This window comes from Diplodia seriata (assembly GCF_021436955.1).
Source record: "Diplodia seriata strain FDS-637 chromosome Unknown scaffold_1, whole genome shotgun sequence".
NCBI lineage: Eukaryota > Fungi > Ascomycota > Dothideomycetes > Botryosphaeriales > Botryosphaeriaceae > Diplodia > Diplodia seriata.
In genome coordinates, this window is record NW_027117308.1 from 2,340,769 (window position 1) to 2,365,374 (window position 24,606).

A 24,606-nucleotide genomic window follows, 5' to 3' on the forward strand; every position below is an offset into this window, starting at 1 on the left:
CGCGTCAGATGCCGGTGCTTCAGGTTTACAGCGAGAGCACCAGCCGGCTGTTCCGCGCAGCCAATTACGCAATGCAGCGAACGGCCGTTGGAGGTGAGATGCGCAAAGGTCGTAGCACCTACCACCTCGCTGCCTTGTAGCGACCACGCATCGAACGCTGGCAACCCAATGCTTACTTTTGCTGATGCCTTGGCGTGTGCGCTGTTTTATCCGGTAGGCGTCTGTGGGCCAGCTGAGAGTGTGGCCATTGCGAGCACCGAGGCAAGGGCGCCTGGGTGGTTAATCTTGGGGAGCGCGCTTAAGCACGCAACAGTTGCACGAGTCGAAGTCTGTTCTGGAAGCCGTCGAGAAACATCGGCGCGCGCGACGGGACAGCCCTGATTAGGGTGCCCCGTGGCAGAATGCGCAGCAGCAAAAGTGCATTTGCTCGGGAAAGGCTGATCGGGGTTGGCTCCGGCGTGCCGCCTACTTCGCGCGCCTCGCACGCGAGGATAGGCCTGGTCGCTTGCTGAGAGGAAAAAAAAAGCTTGGACGATTACTGAGCGCTTGAGCGCTTGAGGACCACACACGGGCAAGCGAGCAGCGAAAGGCCGACCTCCGGACGGGCAACAGGAGGATCCGGCTAGTGCACGACGTGACTCGTGCTAAAGCGAACGCGAACTCACCAGCGAGTCGTGGGCCCGCGGGCAGTGAAAACTGTGGGGTCCGGCCGTTTGCTACTCCAAATCTCTCGTGGGCGACTATCGCCATGGTGGATCGGCCCCACCGCGCGGGAGGCTCTGAACTATAGGCTGCGGCGCCCTAGTGGTGGAAATTCCGCAATAAATTGATCGCACAGGGAAGCGGGTGCATCGCGCTGCATGCAGCTTAGTTTCGCGAGAAGGAGTTGCGATGGGCGGTGCCGACCAATGCTCTGCCAACGGCTTGATCAGCACCGTGACGAGGGTGAGGGTGCACGCGAGGCGAGCTTCTGGCAGCAACGAGGCTGCTGGTGAGATGTACGCGTCTTCTAGAAGCTGGCGCCTGCCTTGGCGACGGCGTCTAGGGGCGCGCACGCAGGCGACTGGGCGCTGCGATTGGAGCGAGGCGCGTCATGGTGAAGCAAGCGACACGGTCAGCAGCACGCAGCACGTGCGCGGGCAGGCGAGCGATACGAGCAGCGTGGGAGACGAGGCAGAGCGTGCTGGTGCAGAGCGTCATCGAGAGCCCGACGGGTGGAGCGCTGAGGTCGCCGCCGGTGGAGCCAGTCGCTTGGGCGCAGCGGCTTTGGCGGCGGCTGGCGCGTGAAACGCACAACATCAGCGGGCGGCACGCAGCGTGCTGACCCGCCGCTGGCTCCTGAACACGCACATGCTCCGCGGGGACGGGGATGCCGGAGGTGAAGGCCGAGCGCGAGCACGATTTCCTTTCCCATGGCGATTTGGATTTGCGAGCGATCCTGACTCGCACCCCCGCCACGATCTGCAGGAGCATTGTCGACTTTCAAGCCAGCTTTGCGAGCGCCAAGAGCCGCGCTTGGAGCTTGCTGGCCTGCGCTCACGGGCATGGGCGGGCCAAAGAAGGGGCAAACGATCGGCGGAGGGTCACCGGTAACGTCAACCCCACTCGGCGCCATGGTGATGATGATGGAGGATGATGGCAGAAGTCTCCGCGGAGGACTCATCATCATGCTTGCGCTCACTGCCTCATTGTGTCAGAATCTCGACCGCCGTGGGGCCTGCGGGCGCCGGGGACCGGGTCGGATCAGTTCCGCGGTAGGAGGCGCCTGTCAACTGGAAACCCGCCCGGGAGGAATAAAATGATGAGGTTGCCAGCACTCCTCACTTCCAGAGCTTCGGCTGACTCTCCCGTGATGCAAATCCGTGTGGGCGGGCGCCCACGCCCGTCTGGGGACGCACCGGTGAAAGAAAAAGCGGCGTCGCGTCTACCTGGCTAGCGGCTGTTGGCGTGTCTGTGTGACCCGATAGACTGGCTGCGCGATGAGTTTTGCCAGACGCCTGGGGGCTTGATCGGCCGCTACCGGAAGATGCCCGGGCGCAAGATCTACGATGATCTTAGTTGTCCGGGGCGCCACACAGCAGCGCGGCTGGTACGTCTGTCCGGCCAAGGCCAGTGCTGCTATTCTCGTGACGCCGCAATTTGATGCTGGTGCATGATATTGGCAACATCTTCCAGTCGAAGCATTCAACCGGGCGGAGGGATGCATTGCAGCACACCAACCAGTTCCCGGCAGATGCTTCCTCTCTCTTCGCCTCAGTTCAGACCACCCTGGTACCGCAGGCCTGCGCCCTGAGCTGACCGCCGGCACGCAGTCGTCCTGCGGTCAAGACGTCTCGTAGTGGACAGGCGCGCCGCAAGGGTCAACAGTGTCTGCATGAGTACACATCCCACGCTGGTGTAAGGAAGAGAGGAGGGCGAGAGCCGTGGAAAGCTGTGAGTGGTCGCTGCTCTCAAACAGAGCTGTCGCACAGCAGCCGGTGCAAGCCTAACAGCAAGCGGCAACGTTTGTCGACGGGCAGCCGCAGGAGACGTTTCCGGCCTGTTGAGTGACGTTGGGTCGGCGGTCGAGATTTCGGTTCTGCACCTCTTCGATGCGTGCGCGCTGCACACAAGCTGCAGCGATCGAGGCTAGCGTTCGCATGCAGCATCATCACACACCGCCAGGCGAGGACCGGCGGAGAGACAGCAGCGGGAGACGCGGGAGAAGCGTGCCCTGCAGCGTTGAGCTTGCAGGAGCACCTGCATTGGCGGCGTGCTGAGATGGAGAGGGCGCTGCGCACCCGATTCGAGGGCGGTGCTGCGACGGCAGAAACAAACGGTGCCGTCGCTTCACAGCGAGCCCCTGGCGTCCGAATCTCGCTACCGGCGGCGCCTTCCGGACGTACCTATGTATTGCAACGGCAGTGACTCGCTTTCGATGGCAAGCTGAAGCATCCATGCAGACTTGCTCCTGTAGCAGGATGGAAGCCAAAGCCACCCAAGCAGCAGCCCCGGCTGTCCGTGCACGGGCATGTGCTTCGTCGAGTTTTCAGGTGCAATACGGAGGGCAAATGTGAGAGATCTGGAATTGAGATTCAGATCCAGATCCAGATCCCAGCAGATCTGACCGTCGCACTAGATTCCCGAGCGGCCGAAAATTGAGATCACGGACGATCCCCGCAGCCCGAGCCTGTCTGCTGGGATCGTTTATTGCGCTGGGGTGATGATTGGTTGCGGCGCCCGCCCTGATGAGATGCGTGTGGGCTGCATTGCCGCGCGCGATGTCGATTTGCCCGGTTCTACCACACGACCGGTGAAATTGAAGCTGTCATCGAGGGGGTTTGCTTGACTCGCTGCTCATTCGCGTCTCCCGTACGCAAGTCAGTGTCGCCTATGTCCGCCCCAGCTGTTGCAGTGCTAAGCATAGGCCCATGCAGGAGCACGTTATCGAAACGTTGGAAGCTCGTTCCGCCGCCGCCGCGTGGGTTCGCGGGCGCCTTTTCATGCTGGTGGAGCATAGCTTGCACCGCGCGAGGATAGGGGCCCCCAGCAGCTTGGCTCACCGTCTGCTCGCGCTGCGCGGGAGGGGACGACCGTGAAGCCTAAACAAGCGCTTCATGCGCAATGGTTGATCGCACCTTGGGTCGTCGGGCCTATAGCCAATTTGAGGCGGGCGCCGGACTCGCATGCCCAGGAGGGCTAGAGTGAATCTACAATCCACCGGCGATCTGCCAGCGTGTTGGACCCCTGGGCTGCGCGACAGCCCGCTGCATGCCTGCTCCAGAGCAGCCAACGGCCTCTCCCGGCTGGCAAGCCTGTCAGTCAGCTGGAGCGCCGTTTACCGTGGACAGGCAGCCTGGATTCCTAACTTTCCGGGCCTTGCAAGCGGCGCAATCGCCCGCCCGCATCTGAGCGCTGCGGCGCTCGAGGCGAACCCAATACTTTGGCACAGAGCGGGCCATCCCATCACTTCCCGCCGCACACTGAGCGCGGGGCGGTCATGCTGCTCCTCGCGCAATGTTGCTCGAAGCAGCAGCCCCCTCATGTCGCATACGTAGTAGATCCTGGGCCGTTCGCCCAGCCAAAAAGCAATCACCGCGCCCAAAAGCCCGGTTACGCGCACGCCTGCCGCGATCGGATTGACGCTTCACCGTTCTCCGTTCCCCCCGCCCGGGATTTGGGGGAACGGTGAGCGTGTGCGTGTTGTGCGCCCGTGACGCCTCCCCATGCCCAGCTCCAGCCTTGGACCTCCCAGGGGAATGTGCAAGGTGCGCCCTTGCGTCGTCCGCTGCTCACTTAGATGGCGAGCCCCACGCGCCGCAACGCCAGCAAGGGCTTCCGCCCGATCCTTCGACAAGCTTACGGGCCTTTACCGCAGCGCCCTGGCGCCGGGACGCAGAGGTGTCAGTGTCCCAGAGGTATTTCAAATGCTGCGGCGGCTAGCGAAGACTACGTTTGCTATGCTGTTTGCGGACCGAAACCGCCAGCTGAGTCGCGAGCCCGATCGGGAAGTTGATGGTATTTCTGCGCTGTGACGATGACGACGATGATGATGATAGCGAGATGAGCAGCACGGTGGGTGCGAGGAGGGGGAGAGCAGCACCCGCTCGCATCCGGGCTGGTGGCATCGCGACCGTGACGTCGCTCTGGCGTAGCACTCGCGCGGTTGCGGTTGCGGTTGTTGACGCCATCCAGCGATTGTCGGGACGACCGTTGTTCCAAGGCACAGGAAAGCTGCAGCTCAGCACCTTGTGGCCCTCTCATGTCTCAGGTCCCGCCGCGCGCGGCCAACCGGATGGCGCAGCCTGCTGGCTCATTTCTTGCAGCTCGCGTGGTACGGGCCTGCGGTGCGCTCGCCTTCGCGCCGCGCTCCAGGAAAAGCAAACAAACGAGCAGCGGGCGTACATGATTGTTTGCAGGCCGGAAATTGGAGCTGTTACACGTCTGCTCCGGCCTGTTGACCGTCCTGGGTCCCGGTCGGTGGGTCGTCCCCCGGCTTGCAGTCGACCGACCAGCGCCAGGCGGTCAGGCGCAAGGGATAAGGGCCGACTCTGGCGGCACGTAGATTGCTGTGAACGGGATATCCATATAAGCTTCGGGCCACCCTGCATCCTCGGCGCCCCGGTCTCACCATCCCCCGTTGGCACCCCTGCGGCGCGAGGCTGGGCGGGCGGGCCTTTGCCGGCTGGCCCCAGAAAAGGAATGCCAAATCAATATTTTAGGTTTATAGATGGGCGGGTGAAACCCATGTCAGGGAGGCGTGCGAAGCAGGTTTCTGCCACGGGGCATGACTAAGGCGCGCCGGCGTGGCGGCCGTTGGGGGGAGCTGAGGAGGGCCCAAAGCGGGCAGGAGGGTGCGGCGGGGAGCTGGATCGAGCAATGGGGGGGCCGCACATGACGCGCTAGGCGGGCTGAAAGGGGGAACGATGCGGAGGATGTGACTTTCGTCAGGCCTCAGATTCCGATCCCGCGATCTCGCTGAAGACCCTGGGACGCTGCGCTGGGCGAGAGCACGCTCGCCGTGCCGTTCCCCGACTAGTGCAACGGCTGCTGCTGCGGTTCCACCGAGCTGGATGACAGCCAGCGCGCACGCGGCTAGCGGCTTGCCCGTTGCGGTTCGAGTGCGCGAGGGAGGGCCGCCGGCTGCACGCAGGCCAGTGCCCGGGGCTGGCACGCTGGCCGGGGCGGCCGTGCCGGGGGAGGGCGCAGCTGAGGCGGGCGGGCAGCGAGGCGCTGTGCGAGCTGTGGTTGTCGGCGGCCGGGGGAGGGCGCGCAGGATGGGCGAGCTGGCTGCCCGCGGCGGTGCGAAATGACGATGATCGCGCGGCCGTTGCGGCGATGCGGCTAGCCGCTTCGGGGCGCTGATTTGGAAGCGCTGGCCGGCATGGGAAGACCCGCCAGATCGCCCCAAATCTGCACAGCAGCCAGCACCGGCAGCCGCTCCAGCACGGCGGGACGCCGCCAAGCCGCGCTCAAACGGCTGGCCCCTTTCGCGCGGCGGGCTGCGCGCCGTGGTTTCGGACGCGATGCTGCGGCCTTCGCGGCGCGGCTGCGGGCACCACGCAGCGCCCGCGTCCATGCCCGCCCTGCGTGCGCCTGCGTGCGCCTGCGCCCGCGCCCCCCTGGCCGTCGCGCTCCCATGCGGCAGTGGCAGTGGCAATGGCGACGGGGCGCGTGAGGCGCCAAGGCAGGAGTCTGGCGTCTGGCGTCTGGCAGCGCGCGCGGCTGGCTGACGGGGCCTGACACCGTTCATTCCAGGCTGTCTCATGCTGGCCGCGTCGCAAGGAGCGCGGTTTCACGGGACGGCGCAGCGCTGGGGCGCCCCCGGCGTGCCGGCCAGCATCCATGATCCCTCCCTTCCATCACCCGCGCGCTCACCCTGGTCGCACATCTGCACATCTAACATATCTTACCCGCCGATCTGGGTCCTTGGATCCACCGAGGCTGCGCCCTCCGCGCGGACCATCGACCCAAAGGGGCATGCTCGTTAGCTGGCTCAGCGGCCTCTGTCAAATCCACTTAAGCTTGCCCGGACCCTAGAGCCAGCCATCTTCCCGAACCACTGTTCAAGGCCCAGCTTGTGCAGCACGCCAACGTCGGACCCAAGCCTTCATATACGCTCCGCTCTCCCACCCACTCCCACGGTACCCTATCGCCATCACTTGCACGCCAACCAACCCTCCACCTCCTCTCACCACCGTCATACGTGCCTGGTCTCCTGCAAGGTAATACAAGAGCCTGCCCGTTTCTCGTTTCCTGTCTGCCTCACGCCCCACGTCCCGACCGCGACGCCGTCCCACCACCCGCGACCACCTGCCTGAGCCTGAGCGCGAGTTGACCGCCTGCAACCAGACCGCCAACTGCAACCGTCGCTCGCCCGAGCCGGCCTCGTTCTTAAATCGCCCCGACTTCCAGGGCACTCCATCCCCACTTGATCGCCTCAGCAAAGCTCGCGCCCGCACAATGGCCCCCAACGCACGCCGCGGGCCTTGGTCGCAGGCCGAGGACCAGTTCCTCCTCTCCATTGTCTCGCAGCAGGGCGCCAACAACTGGGTGCGGATATCGCAAATGCTGCGCACCCGCACCCCCAAGCAGTGCCGTGAGCGCTTCCACCAGAACCTCAAGCCCACCCTCAACCACGACCCCATCACCGCCGAGGAGGGCGAGATGATCGAGCGCCTTGTCGCTGAGATGGGCAAGAAGTGGGCCGAGATCGCGCGCCAGCTCAATGGCCGCAGCGACAACGCCGTGAAGAACTGGTGGAACGGCGGCCAGAACCGGAGGCGGCGCATGTCTGAAAGGCGCCGCAGCGAGGCTCAGACGGCCTCCGTCCAGCACCACGCCGGCCACTTCCACCACCACCAGGCCCAGTACCAGCAGTACCACCACCAGTCGCAGCACAGCTACCACTCTCGCCCCACTCCTCTCTCCATCCAGCCGCAACCCTACAACGCCCGCGCCTACGACACCCCCATCCCCTCGCCCTCTGGCCAGTCTGTTCTCTCTACCGAAGGCGCGCCCTCTCTCATCACCGACAGCGGCTCTGAGTCGCGGTCACCGCACTACGCCGCTTCCCCTATGGAGCACCCTCTTCCCCCGCTCATTGGTAGGCGCGACGAGCGCCGCCGCTCCAGCCTCGCCTACCTTCCGCGCAACTCCTCTTTCATCACCGACGAGGAGAACTCGCACCTGGCACCGCTCCGCGCTTCTTCTGCAGACCAGGGCGAGGCAGCGGCGCGCAAGCGGGAGCAGCTTAGGCTACCTGAGCCTCCAGCATTCGTCAGCAATGGCGGGTCCCCCATCTTCCGCGAGCCCAATTACAGCTCGACCGGTAACAGGCAGCTGCCTCTCCTCACCCAGCCGTTCACTGCGAGCCGTAGCGTCTCGGGGAGGTCAAGTCCCGTTCAATTCTCGCCTCACCGTGCCTCGTACTGCCCACAACAATCACTGCCCAGCTTTAGCGAGCTGGTGCAGCCCCGGGCACATAGCGCGGTCGCGCTGGCACCGGCTCCCTACCTTCCGCCCATGAAGCCCAGGAGCCCGGTCAGCAAGCCTAACGCCGTCGCCTCCATTCTGAACTGATTGTAGCGACGAGCGAATCCTATTTCTTTTGTGTTAAAAATTTCTTTTGTTAATAGTGACTCCGTCGAAGTCACATGTGTTGCATAGCATCGGCGTTTGATGGAAACTCTTTCTATTTCCTCCGCACATACAACAATTTACATAACACCCTCCACCCCTTGTTGTTTCAAAAACGTCATTTCTGCTTCCGCAAGTTCGCGCAATATACCAATGGCACCTTGCCTAGAAAAGGAAGGGTTTCTGTGTGAGGAACAAATGGAAAGACTTGAAGATGAGAAAGGGTTATGATGGCGAACACTTGCCCGCTGTCGACTATTCTGGTACTGGGCGTAGCGTTGGCAATTGCACATCTGTTGGATCAACGTAATACTTTAATTCGTCGCGGCCTGTTCTTTTTCTTGTTGTGGAAGTCTTGCACATACGATTTCTCTATTTCACATCTACGCACAAAAGGGGCGAAGGATTTCTTTATTTCCCCTTACTCAACGGGTTGGATGAGACTTGGGTGGTTATCTCTTGCTTATGGGAGATGTCAGCGGGTGCTACTCGGCGGGTATTGTGAAACATAGTTACGAGTCTTTTTTGTTATCCCTCGGTGGCATGGTCTGTAGCAACACTTCGGTGTTGCGTCTAGTTGGGAAAGCAACATAAACCTTGCAACATCATTCTTCGTCTTCCCACTCTATGCTCCAGCGTTAGCCGTATTAGTGTGTCTTTCTGCTCTGCTCTTGCGAACAGCGTTATACCCTGCGTAGGATACTTACATCTCGTGTATCCGCGACTAATGAACTACGATCTACAATTGCTTAGGACTACGGCGATCTTCTGCTACTGAGAACCCTGAGCGTTACCTCGCTCTGGACCCCTTGACTCCTGTAGGATTCCGTAGGCCGAGAGATGCAATTAGACACTTCCTTTCCCTGCATTCTCCCCTGAGTTTCGCGAACGAACATCGTCTGATCCACATCCTGATCTGCTTTCCCCCTCACGCTCACGGCCCTCCCCGCGAACGTGCAGAGCAGGATCACGCTTTACCCCACCCATTCGGTCTCCTGCTGCGCCTTGCTTGTTCATCGAGCTCATCACGAGTGGGGAAGGGGCCGGCCCCAACTACGGTCAGCGCTGCTGCAGGCGAGAAGTCCAGAGCAAGAGGCGAAAGCGCGGACGATAGAGTTCGAAACTTGTCTCTCTGCTGTCACAGCGCCGGATTGCTAGGCCCAAAGGTGGGAAGCTGTGTCCGGCGGCGACGGCGGCCCCCGTCGCCGCCCGTCTTCGGAAAAGGAATACTGTGGGACCGAGTCTGGCCAGCCACATCTCGCCGTCCCTACTAGAGCTGTTCTGCTGCGCTTCTATCCACGTCTCTCTCGCTGTTATCCCGACGTAACCACTCCCTTAATTCCGGATGAGGAATATGCGCATGCGGAGGGCCTGGAAGCCTTTCCGCTTCCTGGTTGGAAGTGGTAGCCGTCTAGGAAGAAAAGACCCTTTCTCTTCCCCTCTATCTGTCGGCATAAGAATCGGTCTAGCCCCATCCCTACACAGAGAAGATGGGCCGAGACAGCAGATTCTCTCCACCCCAATCCTCGTGCCCTGAAACACGCTTTCTCAAACGCCCCTAACAGCCGCGCCTAATGCAAGATGGTACCAAGGGGACAGCAACGTAGTAGCAGCGAAAAGAGGAAAGCTTTGGCGAATTCTCACGTCTTCGATCTCTGGACCATGCTGTCCCAAGATATTTTGCTACAGCGCATTGCTCCGGCCCATCGCGCCAGCCCTTCGGAGTTGGCTCCAGCTTCATTCACATCATCATGATGTGCATGCAACTCGTTTGCTACCACCACTGCCCATCCAAACTCTAAGCGCCGAATTTTTCTTCCCACTTCCTTCCTGGTGCCGAGATCCTTCCCTTGACCGTACCCCTTACTTACTTATCTAGTCAATCCACCATCAAGATAGCGGGCGCGCTACGTGAAATCTTCCGTAGCCGACGCGAAAAAAATAAAACAAAAATTCAAGAGGTCTACTTGCTACTGCGTGCCAACACCACGCGAGGCTGACTCTGCAAGGTCGGGCGTTTACGAATCCATGCGCAGGTGACTAGGTCCCATAAGGGAGATGCACTACTGGCAGGTCATAGACGTGCTCTCTGCTTGATGTTGCCGTCATCGACAGCCGCCCATTGGACGTCGCCTGCCCTCGCGTCGGCTGAACTTCGAGAGCAGAAAAGCAGGCTCTCGATTCGGGACGAAGGATCGCGAAGAGGCTGCCCGTCGGCTAAGTCCATTCACTCCTTTGAGCAGTTTTCGATAGCGTCAAACACACGACTTGCAGCTTTGTGGTGGATGATGAGATTATCGAGAGACCCTCTCGCGATTGCAACAGCCGGGGCGAACGAAGCGCTCAGCCACGCGCAATCCTTCTCGACCCCGAGTCCCGAGGGAGAGTGCGCAATAATGAGCCGAGCAGCTGGAGGCTTGCGGCAGGGACGGAGATCGAGAGCCTTTTGTTCCGCATGGAGCAAGAGGCGCACTTAAGCGCCTGAGATAGCCTACCCTTCGGGCCAGGGAAAAGGCGGGAAAAAGGTATACCGAAGCCCCGTTGGGCACGCAGCCATGGGCGCGGCCGCTAACCCGCATGATCACTTGACGGTACCTCAAGTGGCTGGGGGCTAGCCATTGCGTGCTGGATGGGGAAAGCATGGCAGTGGGTATTGGGCTGGTTCAGGCGTGGCGCAGGACCAACGGTGGCAGTCAGGAAAGCAACGGCGCCGTCGTTGAGAGGCAAGAGGTCACTTGCATGAGAGGCGCGGGCAGCGAAATACTATCCACGTCCCAACTTCCCAGCCAGCGCGGAACCTGCATGAGCAAGGCCGCAATCGTCCGGAAGGAAGGGACGAGGGCATGACGGCCGCTGACAGACTGGCTAGGCCTCCAAGACCTGTGCGGCCTTGCTAGCAAAACGGTCGGCCGCGATCCGTGAGCCGGGGGAATGACTGGCTGACGCAGCAGCATTTTCTGGTGGCCAGGGAGTGGTGATGAGCGATGATGAGCGAGTGGGGTTGGCCGCTCCCTCGATAGGGTGATCGAGAGCAAAGCAGCTGCCAGCTCAGCTAGCCCGGCTCCGCCCAGACGACGAAAGCAGAGCGCAGCGCAGGGCGGGAGGAGAAGGCCGCGACGCCGCGACGCAGCGACATGGGCAGCCAGGATAGCGGCAGATTGCCACGCCTGCCGCAGACCCCCGGGAGGCACAAACGGGAGCGCGCAGCGAGTGGCTCGTTGTGGCGCGCGGATTTAGCTTTGGCCGGCGATGCTGCTGGAGCCGGCGGACTGGAAATTGCGGCCTTCACAGCTGCTGACGGGACCGTTGCGCGCGTGCAGCATCCGAAGGAAAAGGCGCGACGATCGCGGTTAACGCGAGCCGGACAGGCCGTATGGCTAGGCTGCTGAGTGGGCGGCTGATGAGGCCGGGGTGGGTCAGCTGGAAGCGGCACTGGTCGGGCGCCGGTGGTGTGGCCGTGGGTGTGGGGGGAGCTGGCGGGCATGTCGTTTCGTTTGGCTTTCGAGCTGACGCTGACGATGCTCGCCCTTGGAAGCCGCGCGAGGCCCCGTGCTGGGATGTTGATTGCTCGCGGGCACCACCGCAAAGGGCAGCCGTCGAGAGCGGCTCAGGGGTGGAGCAGGCTATGTCGTGGGCACGTTGCGGTGAGTGACGCCGCCTGCCGGAGCGTTGGTGGTGGTGCGCTGGTCGCGAAGGATGCACCGCCGGCCACGAGGAGGCGCACGCACGATCGATGCGTATGGGGAGACGTTGCTACTCCTGGACGCGCTGACGGCGGCGCCCGCGGCACTCACCGGTCGGAATGTGCCTGGCAGCAGCCACAGCCTGCGGCAGTCGCCGGCCTGCGGGCGGCTTATGTGCTGCAGCATCGTGCGGCAACGGGTTGATGTTGGGGAGTGGAGGGCGCCGGGCAACAGGCCACAGTGGTGGTGATGGTGATGGTGAGGCCTGGGGGGATCGGCAGGCAGAGAGCGACGGGCGCCTAGCCGCAACCTCGCCAGGATTTTCCAGCGCTGCACCTTCACAGCTGAACGCCGCGCCCCCTGCGCGCCCGCCCACCAGACCCGCCCCGTTCAACGCTCATCGTCGGCCCCCAACCTGCCGATCGCCGCGTTCGCTGCAGACCGTTTCTTGGCGCTGTTCCAGCCGAGCCGCTGGACCGCGGCCGGCGCGCCGTCGGCAGCACGCTGCTCACCTCTCCTGCCTGTGCTTCTCCATCGTTGTCCGCCAGCAACCTCTGTTCAATGTCCCGCCAGCCAATAACCGTCGCCACATCCCATGTCGAGTCAGTACGAACCCTCCGATGCCGCCGAGCCCGTCCAGCCGTGGAGCGTAGCGCTGCTGGTGAGTCCCTGTTTCGATATATCTCATTTCAACCCTCGCAATCCGCTTCCAAATCCCCATCACGCGCCCACGCCTCATACTGATCGTCGTCGCAGTCCCAGCGAGACCTTGCTCTCGCCGTCCCCATCAATTACGTGACCCAGCCCGCCGTATCCCTTACCGAGGCGTGCTTCGCGAAGAGGCAGTACGGTGACGACGCCGCGCGCCGTTGTCTCTCCAATTTGCTGGACGTCGGCTTCAAGCGTTTTGTTGTCGATCTTTACTGGGATGCCGGCCGCGGTCTTTGGAGCCTTTGCCCGGTGCAAATCCCCGAATCCGCCTCGAATGATGACGATTCTACCATTGGTATCATCTCATCGACGGCCGATGCTTCGTTATCCTCAGTGGCCATGAGCACGGGTAGTCTGCAGGCACGGCAGGCAACAGCATTGTCTGGCTCCGCCCTGCGCTCTACGAGTCAATCTGTGTCTAGTACCCGCTCTGTGTCCACTTCCAGTGCGCGAGCAAGCCCGACAGGGCAGGTGCAAGGAAGCGACGTGTTCCAAGCCAGCTCGTACACATGCTCCGCTTCACTGAACGTCTCGACGATTTCTTCGCTCATTGCAGACTATCTCGATGGCACTGCCGATACTATCCGTGCTTCGGTCATTTACCTCATCTTCAACGTCCACGCTGCAGCGTCTAATTCCACTACTACGGTGCCAACGGCTTCGCAGCTGCCCACGGCAAATACTACCCTTTCTAATGTTTTAAGTGCTGACCTAGCTTCCTATTTGTATACCCCGACGCGATTGCGAGAAGACCGTGTAAATCTTAATGACACTTGGTTCGGCTACGATGTTGCATCGGACCAGGCGCTGACTCCTGCATTGAGATATCTCGATATCGATAGAGATGCCTACGGCACAATGTCTACTGTCGATGGATGGCCCGGCGAGGGTCTCCTTGAATTTGGCCCCGACCACTTTCGCCTGTTAACAGCATTTGGCCGGATCGATCCGCAGATGGCAGATTATGACGCCCAGGCTGACGATGCGATCCTCTTTCCTGAAGGGACTTTCCAATCTATCCGAGATGTTGCTTTGAGCGATTCGGGTAACGTCACCAACGGCTGCTTCCTTGACCAGAACGTGGAGTATCTGACGGGCTCGACGAACTCGTCTTGGGCAATGTCTCCGAACTTTCCGGCTCAGGGCTCAACACCTGCACGATACTATACATCTTCACCGTCTATATCCAATATCACTGCATGCGGCATTAGTCCGCTACTTAATCAGTCGCTGTCCGAAACAGCAGACGTTTCGTACGAGCCTTATCAGGCCATTGTCTACAGTTCGATCTGGAGCTGGGCAGACAACGAACCACGAAATGTAACAAACAACGTCGATAACGCTGTGTATCTCCGTTGCGCAACGATGCGACTCTCCACTCACGGCCGCTGGGTGCTCACCGACTGTACTGAGCGACATCATGCAGCATGCCGCGTCAATGGCGACGCACCATTCCAATGGCGCATCAGCGACCCAGCAGACAGCTACACCGACTCGGACTCAATCTGCCCTGAGGACACTGCGTTCGATGCACCACGCACTGCGCTCGAAAATTCTTACCTTTTTGCAGCATTACAAGCGCGCGCCCGCGAAAACCCGGATGACTTCGACGGCGATGCCACCGTCTGGGTCAACTTCAACAGTCTGCAAGTGACAGACTGCTGGGTCGTTGGAGTCGGTGAAAACTGCCCGTACGACCTGACATCCAAACAGGATGAAAATCGACTGGTCATTGTACCGACGGTGGCAGCAGTCATCGTCTTCGTCTGCGCTGTATTGACTATGTTTGTAAAGTGCGCTGGAAATAGGCAATCGAGTAGGAAGACCAGAAAGCGTAGGATGCAAGAGGGATGGGAGTATGAGGGTGTACCTTCGTGAGCGAGCTACAAAAGCATTCACCAACAGCATTGAAAACTCACTCGACTGCGTCCGAGTCCCGATCATTGCAACGTGGCGTCGGATTGCACTTTCCGTTGTCCGGTCTTCTTTCATTTTGCACGCGTTACCAAGGGGCCTGCCTTTTTCCGACCTCCACCGCCACCAGAGCAAGGAGGAGATCGAGGCCGACTTCCCGACCCTTTTGCCCGTGTTGCACTACCCCTACACCTGTGCCGACAAAAGAACGCGTCGCACAACTTTTCCAAGGTCTTTAGTTGGAAGGGCTTGCGGAGCATGGCAGGTGCATGGACGCCTTCACCGGTCAAAGAGAAGCATGGATGGTCCTGGCTGCGACTAACGGTGAAGTTGGGTGCCCGTCGTGATTCCTGGCCTGTGGTTTGTTTGCGTTGGGCTTGCGTTGTGCCTGGTGGAACACATGGTTGGTGAAACCGCACGTTCGGCATATGGGCATCGGGAAGGGAGTTGTTTGGCCAGCGGCGTTGGGCAAGGCAACGAAATACAGCCGACGGGACGACGGGTATGGTTAGCCGTTCAATCCCGGTGTCCTGTGTCTCGGAAGGATGCCGCAGAAGTCTGGTTCCATGGTAATGTTTACATTCCCGACAAAAATTGCAGGCCCCTGCAATCAATCACTGGTGGAGACGGGGGTGGATCTGGTGTAACCCGAGGGAGTACCACAGATGGGCGAAGATGGCGATTGACTGGCCCACAGGGTCAAATGCTGGCAGACAGGGCGTGGGGCTAAGATTCAGAGTTCTGTACTGTGTACTACGACAGCTATGCACTGCAGGCAGCGAGGCTGACAAGATCCCTACCTGGTATGTATGTATGCCTGTAGCTAGGGTTTGAGGCGCGGTGGTGCCCTTTAGACAAAGAAAAAAAGTAGGGCGTCCGGAGCCTAGTACCTGCATGGCGGAGAACAATAGACGTCTTCTATTGCGCTCTCCATGCTTTTGTTGGGCGATCCACGCCATGCAGCAATTCTGCCCTACGATGGCGTGCGTTATGGTGGGCCCTGCCCTGGACTTTTTTTTTATCTTATCGCAGACAGCGGCAGGCGGCCAATGTCTCCGACGTCACCCTGCGAAACAACTCGCAACACCAAAAAGCAAGTCCGCAGCCCAGCCTTCCCTTAGCAAAACGCCCCTTGCGCCGTGACAGCCGCTGCAACCACGTAATGCTGTACGGCTGATGTCCGATTGATCGACTCAATACGCCACACCATCTATCTCGTCCTGCCATTACCAATGTTTGGCCCCGCATCCGCCGCAGCTCGCTGCCGTATCCAGGCCCTGTCGTACTCGCGCCGCGCTTTCTCGACAAGCACGCCGCTGCACGCCGACTTCACCCATGCTGTTATCGGTGGAGGCGCGGTCGGTCTGGCCATTGCCAGGAGACTGCAGCAAAAGGATGGTGTGTCAACCGTGCTGATCGAGAGGCACGGCTCCGTCGGCACAGAGACGAGCAGTCGTAATTCAGAGGTAGGGATTTAGGCCTTCCAATACTTGGGCTGAGATGCTGCAGTATGACCTCCCTCATTCCCTTCTCTGGACAGCTGGTGTATCGAGTATGCTTTTTGAGAGACGTCGATGTTAACGCGTTGCCGCCAGGTCATCCATGCAGGCCTCTACTACGGCCCAGATACGCTGAAGACCAAGCTGTGTGTCAAGGGTAAGGAGATGATGTACGACCTGTGCAAGCGTATGGCCATTCCGCACAACAACTGCGGTAAGTGGGTTGTCGCTCAGGACGATGGGCAGATGAAACAGATCGAGAAGACCCATGAGCACTGCCAGGCCATCGGCGTGCCCACGCATTTCCTTAGCAAGGACGACGCCAAGCGCCAGGAGCCTGACGTTCAGGCAAAGGCAGGCATTCTTGTCAGCCCAACCACTGGTATAGTCGACTCGCACTCGTTGATGCAGTTCTTGGAGGGCGACTTCGAGGACGTGGGTGGAATCTGCGCCTTTGCGTCGCCGGTGACCCGCATCACCCCGCTGTCTAGCGGCGGCAACAGCGCCCCCGGTTCGGCCGGATGGGAGATCACGACCAAGACGCCAGAGGGTGAGGAGAGCAGCATCACGGCCGAAGTGCTGATCAATTCAGCCGGCCTCAACGCCATCGCCCTCTCGAACTCCATTCTGCCCCCGGAGCGCCATCTTACCCCCGCTTACTGCAAGGGGTCATATTTCTCCTACTCTGCCTCTCACCCTAGGCCCAAGGTCCTCGTCTACCCTGCACCGCGCCCCGGCCTCGGCGGCCTGGGTACCCACTTGACGCTTGACATGGGCGGCCGCATCCGCTTTGGCCCGGACGTCGAATGGGTCGACGATCCGACGGACCTCAAGGTGTCGGATAAGAACCTTGTCGCCGCGCTGGAGGATATTCGGCTATATCTCCCCGGCATCGACAAGGATGCCATTGGCCTGGACTATGCGGGAATGCGGCCGAAGCTGGGTAGGGCGGGCGTGTCGCAGATAGGCGGGAAAGGTGGTTTCCAAGATTTCTATATCAAGAAGGAAGAGGGCTTTGAGGGGTTTGTCAATTTGCTGGGGATCGAGAGCCCGGGATTGACGAGCTGCTTGGCAATCGGAGATGAGGTATTTGAAATCCTCTACCGTCGATGATGGATGTCGCAATGGAGGAAGAAGCGGCGGGAGACAGTAAAGATTGGTGAGGAGTGTAACGATCAAACGTTACCCCTGCACCACGCCGTGTGTAGGCCTTACGAAGGGCGAAAGAGTGCTGGTATGAGCTCCGAATGAAGAGTTCCCGGCGTGTACAGCATCTTTACGCTTTGTTCATGACCAAGACGGCCCGTGTAAATATAGAGCAGCTTCCCTTCTGGGACACGCGTAAATAAATGGTCTTGATTGGCTGAGTGAGGTGATCGGGAAAATGTGATTCGTGGACTTGCGCTCGCAGGCGCACGAATAGTCGAGAGCGAGAGCGCCGAGTCGCTTCCAAAGGTAGCAGAGTCTGCAAGAAGTTGTCAACGGGCAGAAGTTGTTGCCCCTCGCTTAGAGGCACCAGCGGCAGCCCGATACGCCGACGTCACTCCCGCTCCCGCCCAAGGGAAACGCGTTTGACTTTCCACTGCCTCTCTGCAGGTACGCAGTAACGCCGAACCCGTTTGCAATCCTGCAGCTTCCGAGAGACTCCAAGAAACACCACACGCCCTGCACCCGCAACCGTCACCTCTTCCTATGCTGCTGGACCTACCACCTCGTCGCACCCACTTTTTCGCCCTTCGCTGACCTGGCCTTCACCCCGCCGCGAACATCGCGATCTACCTATAGCGCAGCTCCACCATGGAGCGCCATCGCAAGCGTACGCCCCATCGAGCCCACTCGTAGATGCGCTTCGGAGGCTGACAGCAGTAGGCGAGCTTCGCGAGCTCAACACCAAGGCCTGGGCGGGAGAGAAAGGTACGTCAATGCTCTGCAAATATATCCGGGAACCGTTGCCCCCAACCACCACGCGCCACGACTGCTGACGAGAGATTGTGCTCTTGTTTCGCAGATGTCTTCCCCGTCCAAGGCTCGCTCGACTCGTCCATGAAGAAGAACACGGCGTTCATCAAGCGGCTGCGCACGGCCATGACGGGCGCGTCCAAGGACACGTTCGTGGCCGAGGTGCGGTCGCTGTCGCTGCACAAATACCTGTCGGAGATCATCTCGGCCTGCTATGAGGGGCTGACGAAGCTCAAGACGCCGGGCGACATTGCCACCGGCGTCGAGGTCATTAGCGCGCTGCACCAGCGCTTCGGCCCCGCCGAGTTCACCGGATACATTGGGTGGCACGTTGGCCGCGGGCTGGCGACGCCGGACAAGAGCCACCTGAAGACGCTGCCGCAGGATGTGCGTGAGCGGGAGGAGAAGGAGCGCCTGGCCCGCCAGCGCGTGTTGCTGCGCGTGGCAACGGAGCTGTGGCTCGTGGGCGTGTTGAGGAGCTTGGACGACGTCGTCCGGCCCGAGGAGGCGTCGAAGAATAAGGAGAATCTGAAGGGTTCAGAGGGTTTGCCGAAGAGCAAGAGCGCTGCCAATGGCACTCGCGCGGACAATGCGGACGCGGAGCCTTTCCCGTTGGAGGTGCTGAAGGACATGCTGGGACACGACCGGGACCACGTCAACCTACCGCTGGTCGTCATCTTCGTGAAGAGCTTCTCGTGGGATGTTCTAGGAACCAAGTCTGCGTCATCTGAGGGTAGGAAGACTGTTAACGAGGATGGCGCGACAAGTGCTGCCAGCGGCAAGCCTGACGAACCAACGGAGGAGGATGAAGACGATTCCGAGGACCCGCCGATCACATCTCCGGAATTGCGCCAGCGCTTCAAGAATGTCCTTAACCGGTACTTTGAGGATGTCAAGGCCCATCTCGTTCGTGACCAGGAGAAGCTCGTCAACCAAGGCCGCCGCAATGCTGAGGCATACGTCAAGTCCGGAGAGGTGTTTGAAGACCGCCAAGCGAACTACGAGAAGCAGGTCAAAGCGCAGGAGAAACTTTTGGGGAATGCGCAGGTTTTGGCAGATGCTGTAGGCGCCGAGATGCCGGATCTGAAAGAGAAGGACACATCCACCAATTCTGGAGATGGCAGTATTGGCTTGGTAAAGACTGGTGAATATCTCCGGGGCCAAGGAGAGGGACCAGGGATCTGGGAGGACGAAGAGGAGCGCCGTTTCTACGAAAATCTAATCGACTTGAAAGACCGCGTCCCGGGAATCCTCTTGGAAGACGGCAAAAAGAAGAAAGGCGATGGAGATGATCAAGTTGGAAAGCGAGTTGAGCCTGAGAACAAGGAAGAGGCGGCAGCCCCTGCGGATGCAAAGCCTGCTGAGGGCGAGGACCAGTCCACAGCCATTGCAAACAAATCCGTTGGTGCTCAGGTCGACGCATTGCTAGCTCGCCTGCCTGAGTTCGTCAATAAAGACCAGGTGGACGAGATGGCCATTGAGTTCTGTTTTCTCAACTCAAAGGCGTCAAGAAACCGCTTGATCAAGGCTGTGTCAGATATCCCGAAAGGGCGCACCGATCTCCTTCCTCTCTACGCCAGACTCGTTGCAACTCTTGGGAAATACATGCCCGATGTCATCCAAGGCATTGTTGCATACTTAGATGACGAGTTCCGCAGCTTGCAGCGTCGCAAGCAGAAGGACTTCTTAGGACAGGTCCGCATGATCAACGTTCGCTATCTCGCGGAACTGACCAAGTTTGGCGCTGTCCCGGAGCATGTTATATTCCATTGTCTCAAGGTCAGCCTGGATGACTTCTCTCGGATGAACATCGAAATCATATGCAACCTGCTGGAGAACTGCGGACGGTACCTTCTGCGGAATCCCGAAACCTCGCCGCGCATGGCCTCCTTTCTTGAGACTCTGCAGCGAAAGAAGGCTGCTTCCCACCTTGGTCAGCAGGAGCGCATGCTCATCGAGAACGCAATGTACTATGTCAACCCTCCGGAGCGTGCAGCTATCGAGCAGAAGGAGAGGACGCCGCTTGAACTCTTCATCCGCAAGCTGATCTATCTTGACTTGACCAAGAGAAACCTTGATAAGGTTGTGAAGCAGATCCGTAAGCTTCATTGGGAGGAAGAAGAGGTGGTTTGTATGTTGCACAAGATCTTCACCAAGCCTGGAAAGATAAAGTACAGCAACATCCACCTGCTGGCCGTAATTCTCGGCTCGTTGAACAGACACCACCAAGACTTCTGCATTTCCGTCATCGATGACTTGCTCGAGAATGTCACGCTTGGGCTAGAGCTGAATGACTTCAAGTTCAACCAACGTCGGGTTGCTGAGGTGAAGTACCTTGGCGAGCTCTACATCTACAGGATGGTGGACTCGCCCGTCATTTTCGACACCTTGTACAAAATCGTGACTTTTGGGCATGAGGGAGGTACGCCTAAGCCCGGATCGATCAATCCCCTGGACCCTCCGGATGACTTCTTTCGCATCCGCCTCGTCAGCAACCTGCTCGAGACGTGCGGAATGTACTACGACAAGGGCCAAGCTAAGAAGAAGCTCGATTTCTTCCTGACCTTTTTCCAGGTATGCAAACCACTAGCGTTAGAGATGCCCTGCTGATGAAGACAGTACTACATCCAAACCAAGGACCAGCTGCCCATGGACATAGAATTCATGGTGCAAGATGCGTACGCCCTGACGCGTCCGCAGTGGAAACTTGCGACTTCCCTTGAGGAGGCTGGGAATACCTTTGCGGAGGCGGTCAAGGCCAATTATCAGCTGCAACAGTCACAGCCCAGTGGGGACCAGGAAGACCAGGACGATGATTCAGGTGCTGAAGATGGCGACGAGGCCGATGGTGGCGATGATGACGAGCCGCAAGCCCGCGAAAGAAACGACGCCTCCTCCGGCGAAGATGCTGATGTCGGTATCCTGCCGGGCCTCTGGGACCATGTACAATTGCTGACGAACCGGCAGACTCCCGGTGAGGACGATGGGGATTCGAGCGACTCTGATTCTGATGACGAGGAGGAACACATTGTCGTTACTCGTCCCGAGGACGAGAGGGACCCTGAGGCGGACGCCGAGTTTGATCGTGAATTGGCGAAGATGATGGCTGAAAGTCTAGATTCGCGCAAGTTCGAGCGCAAGCCTATGTTCGACGTACCGCTTCCGATGAAGCGCAGCCGCGAGATGCCCGCTCCGACAGAGGAGAACACCGAACCGCAGGTTGCGAGCGCCGCACCGACCATGAAGTTCGCTCTTCTGAGCAAGAGGGGGAATAAGCAACAGGTTTGCTTCTCGTGCTTTTGCCTTAAGCTGTTGAAAATACGCTGACGCAGTTCCTTCTTCAAATTCACAGACCAAGGCCATCGATCTCCCTGCAGATTCGACCTTCGCTGTTGCTATGCGCACACAACAGGAGGCGGAGCGTGCCGAGCAGCAACGCATCAAGAACCTCGTCTTGAACTACGATCTTCGGGATGAGAACGAATCAGATGGTGATACCAACCTTCCCTTGACACCCAACCTCAACAAACGGCAGCAAACCCTTTCCCAGCAGCAGCGAGGAAGCCGGCGGAGCAACAAGTCGCGTCCGCAAAACGGCAGCAGCGCTCTTGCTTCGCCGCGCCCCAACAAAGCTGGCCCAATCAACGCTCAGCAAAGCAACAAGAACGGCAATGTTAACGTCTATGATGATACGACAGGTGGCCTCGAGAAGCAACACAATCCGTACAATGTCCCGCGCATCGACAAGGCAAGCAACAACCGGAGCACGCAGCGCGCGAGGAAGCTGCAACTAAGTGACGTTGACTGGTATGACAACACCAACACCAACCCCAACACCCAACAACGCAAGAACGGTGCAACCTCCAATGGTCGCGGCAGTTGGAAGAATGGCCAGCCGAAGACGAGGAGTTAATGGAGCCAATTGCGCTCAGAGTGGAAGAGACAACACCATACGGCAACGTCAGCAGAACAGTATCGGCTAACTTTACGGGAACCGTTGTGCTCCTCACTATAGGACTTGATCTTCATTTCTCGCTTTGACGCTTTACTTCCCGCGAAACCGGATCGACGACGAGAAAGATCGATTAAATCCGATAACGAGCAGCAAGCCGCCCAGCAGTGTAAGTCTTGGCCGGCAAGCATTGTAGACAGCGAGGCAGGCCGACTAGCGGAGGAGGGGAAATGGAAGGCCGGGACCTCTCCTGACCCTTGTTTGCTCACCCTACCCTTCGCCGAGGGAAGGATCAAGTGCCGAGGACAGCCGGGCAAAGCAACAAGGCACTACTTTCTTTTATCCCGGGCCGCTTCCGCTCCCGGCCATCTGAGGCGCTGCTTTTCCCGTCCCGCCCCCTGCTAGCATGCTTACATGCATGTTATGCACCTAGGCCTGTTCTTCGGCGGCCGGTCGGCGAGATTGCGGTGCATTGGCTTGGAATAAGCTTACTGAGGCTGGCTGCAGGGCGGGAAGCAAAATGGAAGAAAGAGAGAAAAGGGCCGTCGTAATGGGGTGCTGTTTTGCTGCCAGCTCGGCTTTCTTTGCGGATGATAGTGATTTAGATTACCACGGTGCTTTTTAATTTTAGTAGCTCTTCGGGTATTTCCTTCGCGCTCCTTTCCTTCTCTTGATTAGCTTTCCACTTGCTACGCGGGTGCCCTTCCTGTACGGGATCTGATGGTTCCGCCACCCGGTTTCTTCCTCTCGGCCGTTGAGCATCCTTCGGCCGTTGGAACGTCGAGCTTACTTTGAGTTCGCATGGCTTGCATGTTCCCGCCCGTTGTTGTGCTGCCTGCCTGCTTCTCTCCTTCGGCATTTGCGATCCATGGCCACCGAACGCCGCGGAGATAGTTATCTCTTCCTCATTCCCGTTGGAGCTACCAGAATCGGGCCGCGTGCACAATCAATCCTTCAAGCTTCCTTATTTCCTTATTTCCTTGATTTTTTGGTTTCCTCCCCTTCCCTTCATTTCCACCACCCCCACCATTCCTTTTGCGCTCATCTGATGCTGGGAAGGAAGGAATGTAGGGCTGCGTAAAGCGGTGTGTCGTCGACGCAGGCGGTCAGAGTAGCAATGCTTAGCGCGTGAGTGATGCCGTGACCGGTGGCATGCTACGTAGCAATGGCATGGCCGTTTGACCGGTGTGGATCGTTGGTTTTCAATGCCAGTTCAACGGCGGCGATGGCAGTTTTCTTGGTCATATCTATTGTTTGGATGCCTGCCCTTCTTGCTAACGAGGTGGTAGGGGGGATCGGGCAGGGTGGTTGAGTTGGCTTCCTTTGTTTTTGTATGCCTTCGTTGGGGCATTTTGAAAGTCGGTGTGAGGATGATGGGATAAGCAGGGTCTGCCTGCCATGCGAGAGAATCCCGTCGCGTGGCTATCCCTTTCGGCATCGTCTTATGTCAGCGCGTGGGTTGTGGGCGAGGAAGGAGACGGTTCCGGGTTTTTGTTCGCCTCATCGAAGCGGGATCTCAACGCTTACATGTGCCTGCAGCAAAAAAAATGTCCGGTGCGGCCGCCCCTGTGTTGAGATTGCAAGAAGTTGAGACTCCACTCAAGCTGATTCAAGGGAGTGAGTGAAGCCAGCTGAGCTGGGAATCGTCGGAAACCCCTACTGTCTCCTCGTGGATAGCAGATTGTCTCGGATACTCCCGTCATGGACTACTCTTCACGTGCTGTTTGCATCCTGGAGGTGAGGATTAGAAATGACGTTGAGGAGCGCACGTTTGCGGAAACGGTGGGCCTGGAAAGCTTGTCGCGAGCTCGTCGATGGTTGGATTGGAAGACGGCACGTGTCTTGACCGCACGATTTGTTGATATTCACGTCAGTTGGGTCTCCAACTAGTGCCAATCAATGGGAGATGCTGCTGCAAGTCATCGGTGGTTGGAATTGCCTAAAGAGGAAGGGATGCTTGTTTGGGGCCGGGTTTTGGGTATCTGAGGTACCGGGTATGCAAGATATCGGGCGCTCGCCTGATGAAACATATCAAAGAGATCTGCGGTGTCCCGTGGAGACAAGGTTGGTCTAGTGTGCCTTGAGAAAGTAGGCTGGACCGGTGTTGTGTTGGTGCTTTCTCAAAATCAGGTTCGACCAGCGGGAATGCCGAAGCAGAAATGGCGTATTTATGATGGGGGCTTGATGAGACAGCCCAGAATTCTCGCTCGATCTTCTGCATTGCTGTCTTCTTCTGGCAGTCTTTGTCTACGCGGGGTTCTGGATGCAGAAGGCAGCCAGCGGGGTTCAGCACAGCGAAAGGAGAAGAGAGCATGCCAATCGCCACCTTGAAAATGACATGTCCCTCGCGATCGGGAATAGGGGCGAGGCGGAAAAGCTTTAGCAAGTCGACGGACCCTGACACACGTGGTGCCGTTGGGATCTTCGGCACGTGGTCGAGGGGATGGGGATCGGAGGCGTATGAGTGGCGGACGCGGCCCATGGTTCCCTAGCGCCATCTCCTCCAGAGTTCTGTGTACACGACCCCGCGCGTGGCACTCGAAACGTGGAGTCCGGTCTCGGCCCATGGTCGACGGGGACTCTGCAGCGTGAAGGCCATCCCGCGGCGGCGCCCTTCGCCCACCCGGAGGCTGCATGCAGGGCCATCGCGGCCACCTTTTCGGGGCCGATTAGGTTTGGAGCCGGCCTCGATAGCCGTCGATCGCTTTGCGGCGCATTGTCCGTCCCGTCATTCATTTCTGACGAGACCAGAGCCTTCGTGTGGCTAAGC

The 24,606-nt window shown here is 59.2% G+C and overlaps 3 protein-coding genes across 3 annotated transcripts; all 3 read left to right on the forward strand.

The window, feature by feature from the left end:
* Positions 1–6,942: 6,942 nt before the first annotated feature.
* Positions 6,943–8,061, forward strand: SLS55_000688 (uncharacterized protein; the record flags this gene model as incomplete). Its single annotated transcript, XM_066772198.1, has 1 exon — positions 6,943–8,061. The coding sequence occupies one exon, from the start codon at positions 6,943–6,945 to the stop codon at positions 8,059–8,061; it is 1,119 nt and encodes a 372-aa protein (XP_066637477.1).
* A 4,335-nt stretch (positions 8,062–12,396) lies between these two features.
* On the forward strand, positions 12,397–17,038 carry NMD2_1 (mRNA decay protein; the record flags this gene model as incomplete). Its single annotated transcript, XM_066772199.1, has 4 exons — positions 12,397–12,462; positions 12,558–14,240; positions 15,701–15,892; positions 16,022–17,038. 4 exons carry the CDS (start codon positions 12,397–12,399, stop codon positions 17,036–17,038), a joined length of 2,958 nt encoding a protein of 985 aa, XP_066637478.1.
* Positions 17,039–17,722: 684 nt separating this feature from the next.
* NMD2_2 (mRNA decay protein) lies at positions 17,723–21,797 on the forward strand (the record flags this gene model as incomplete). The annotated part of the gene is made up of 5 exons (XM_066772200.1): positions 17,723–17,741; positions 17,795–17,839; positions 17,934–20,458; positions 20,504–21,166; positions 21,237–21,797. The coding sequence occupies 5 exons, from the start codon at positions 17,723–17,725 to the stop codon at positions 21,795–21,797; spliced, it is 3,813 nt and encodes a 1,270-aa protein (XP_066637479.1).
* Positions 21,798–24,606: the final 2,809 nt, after the last annotated feature.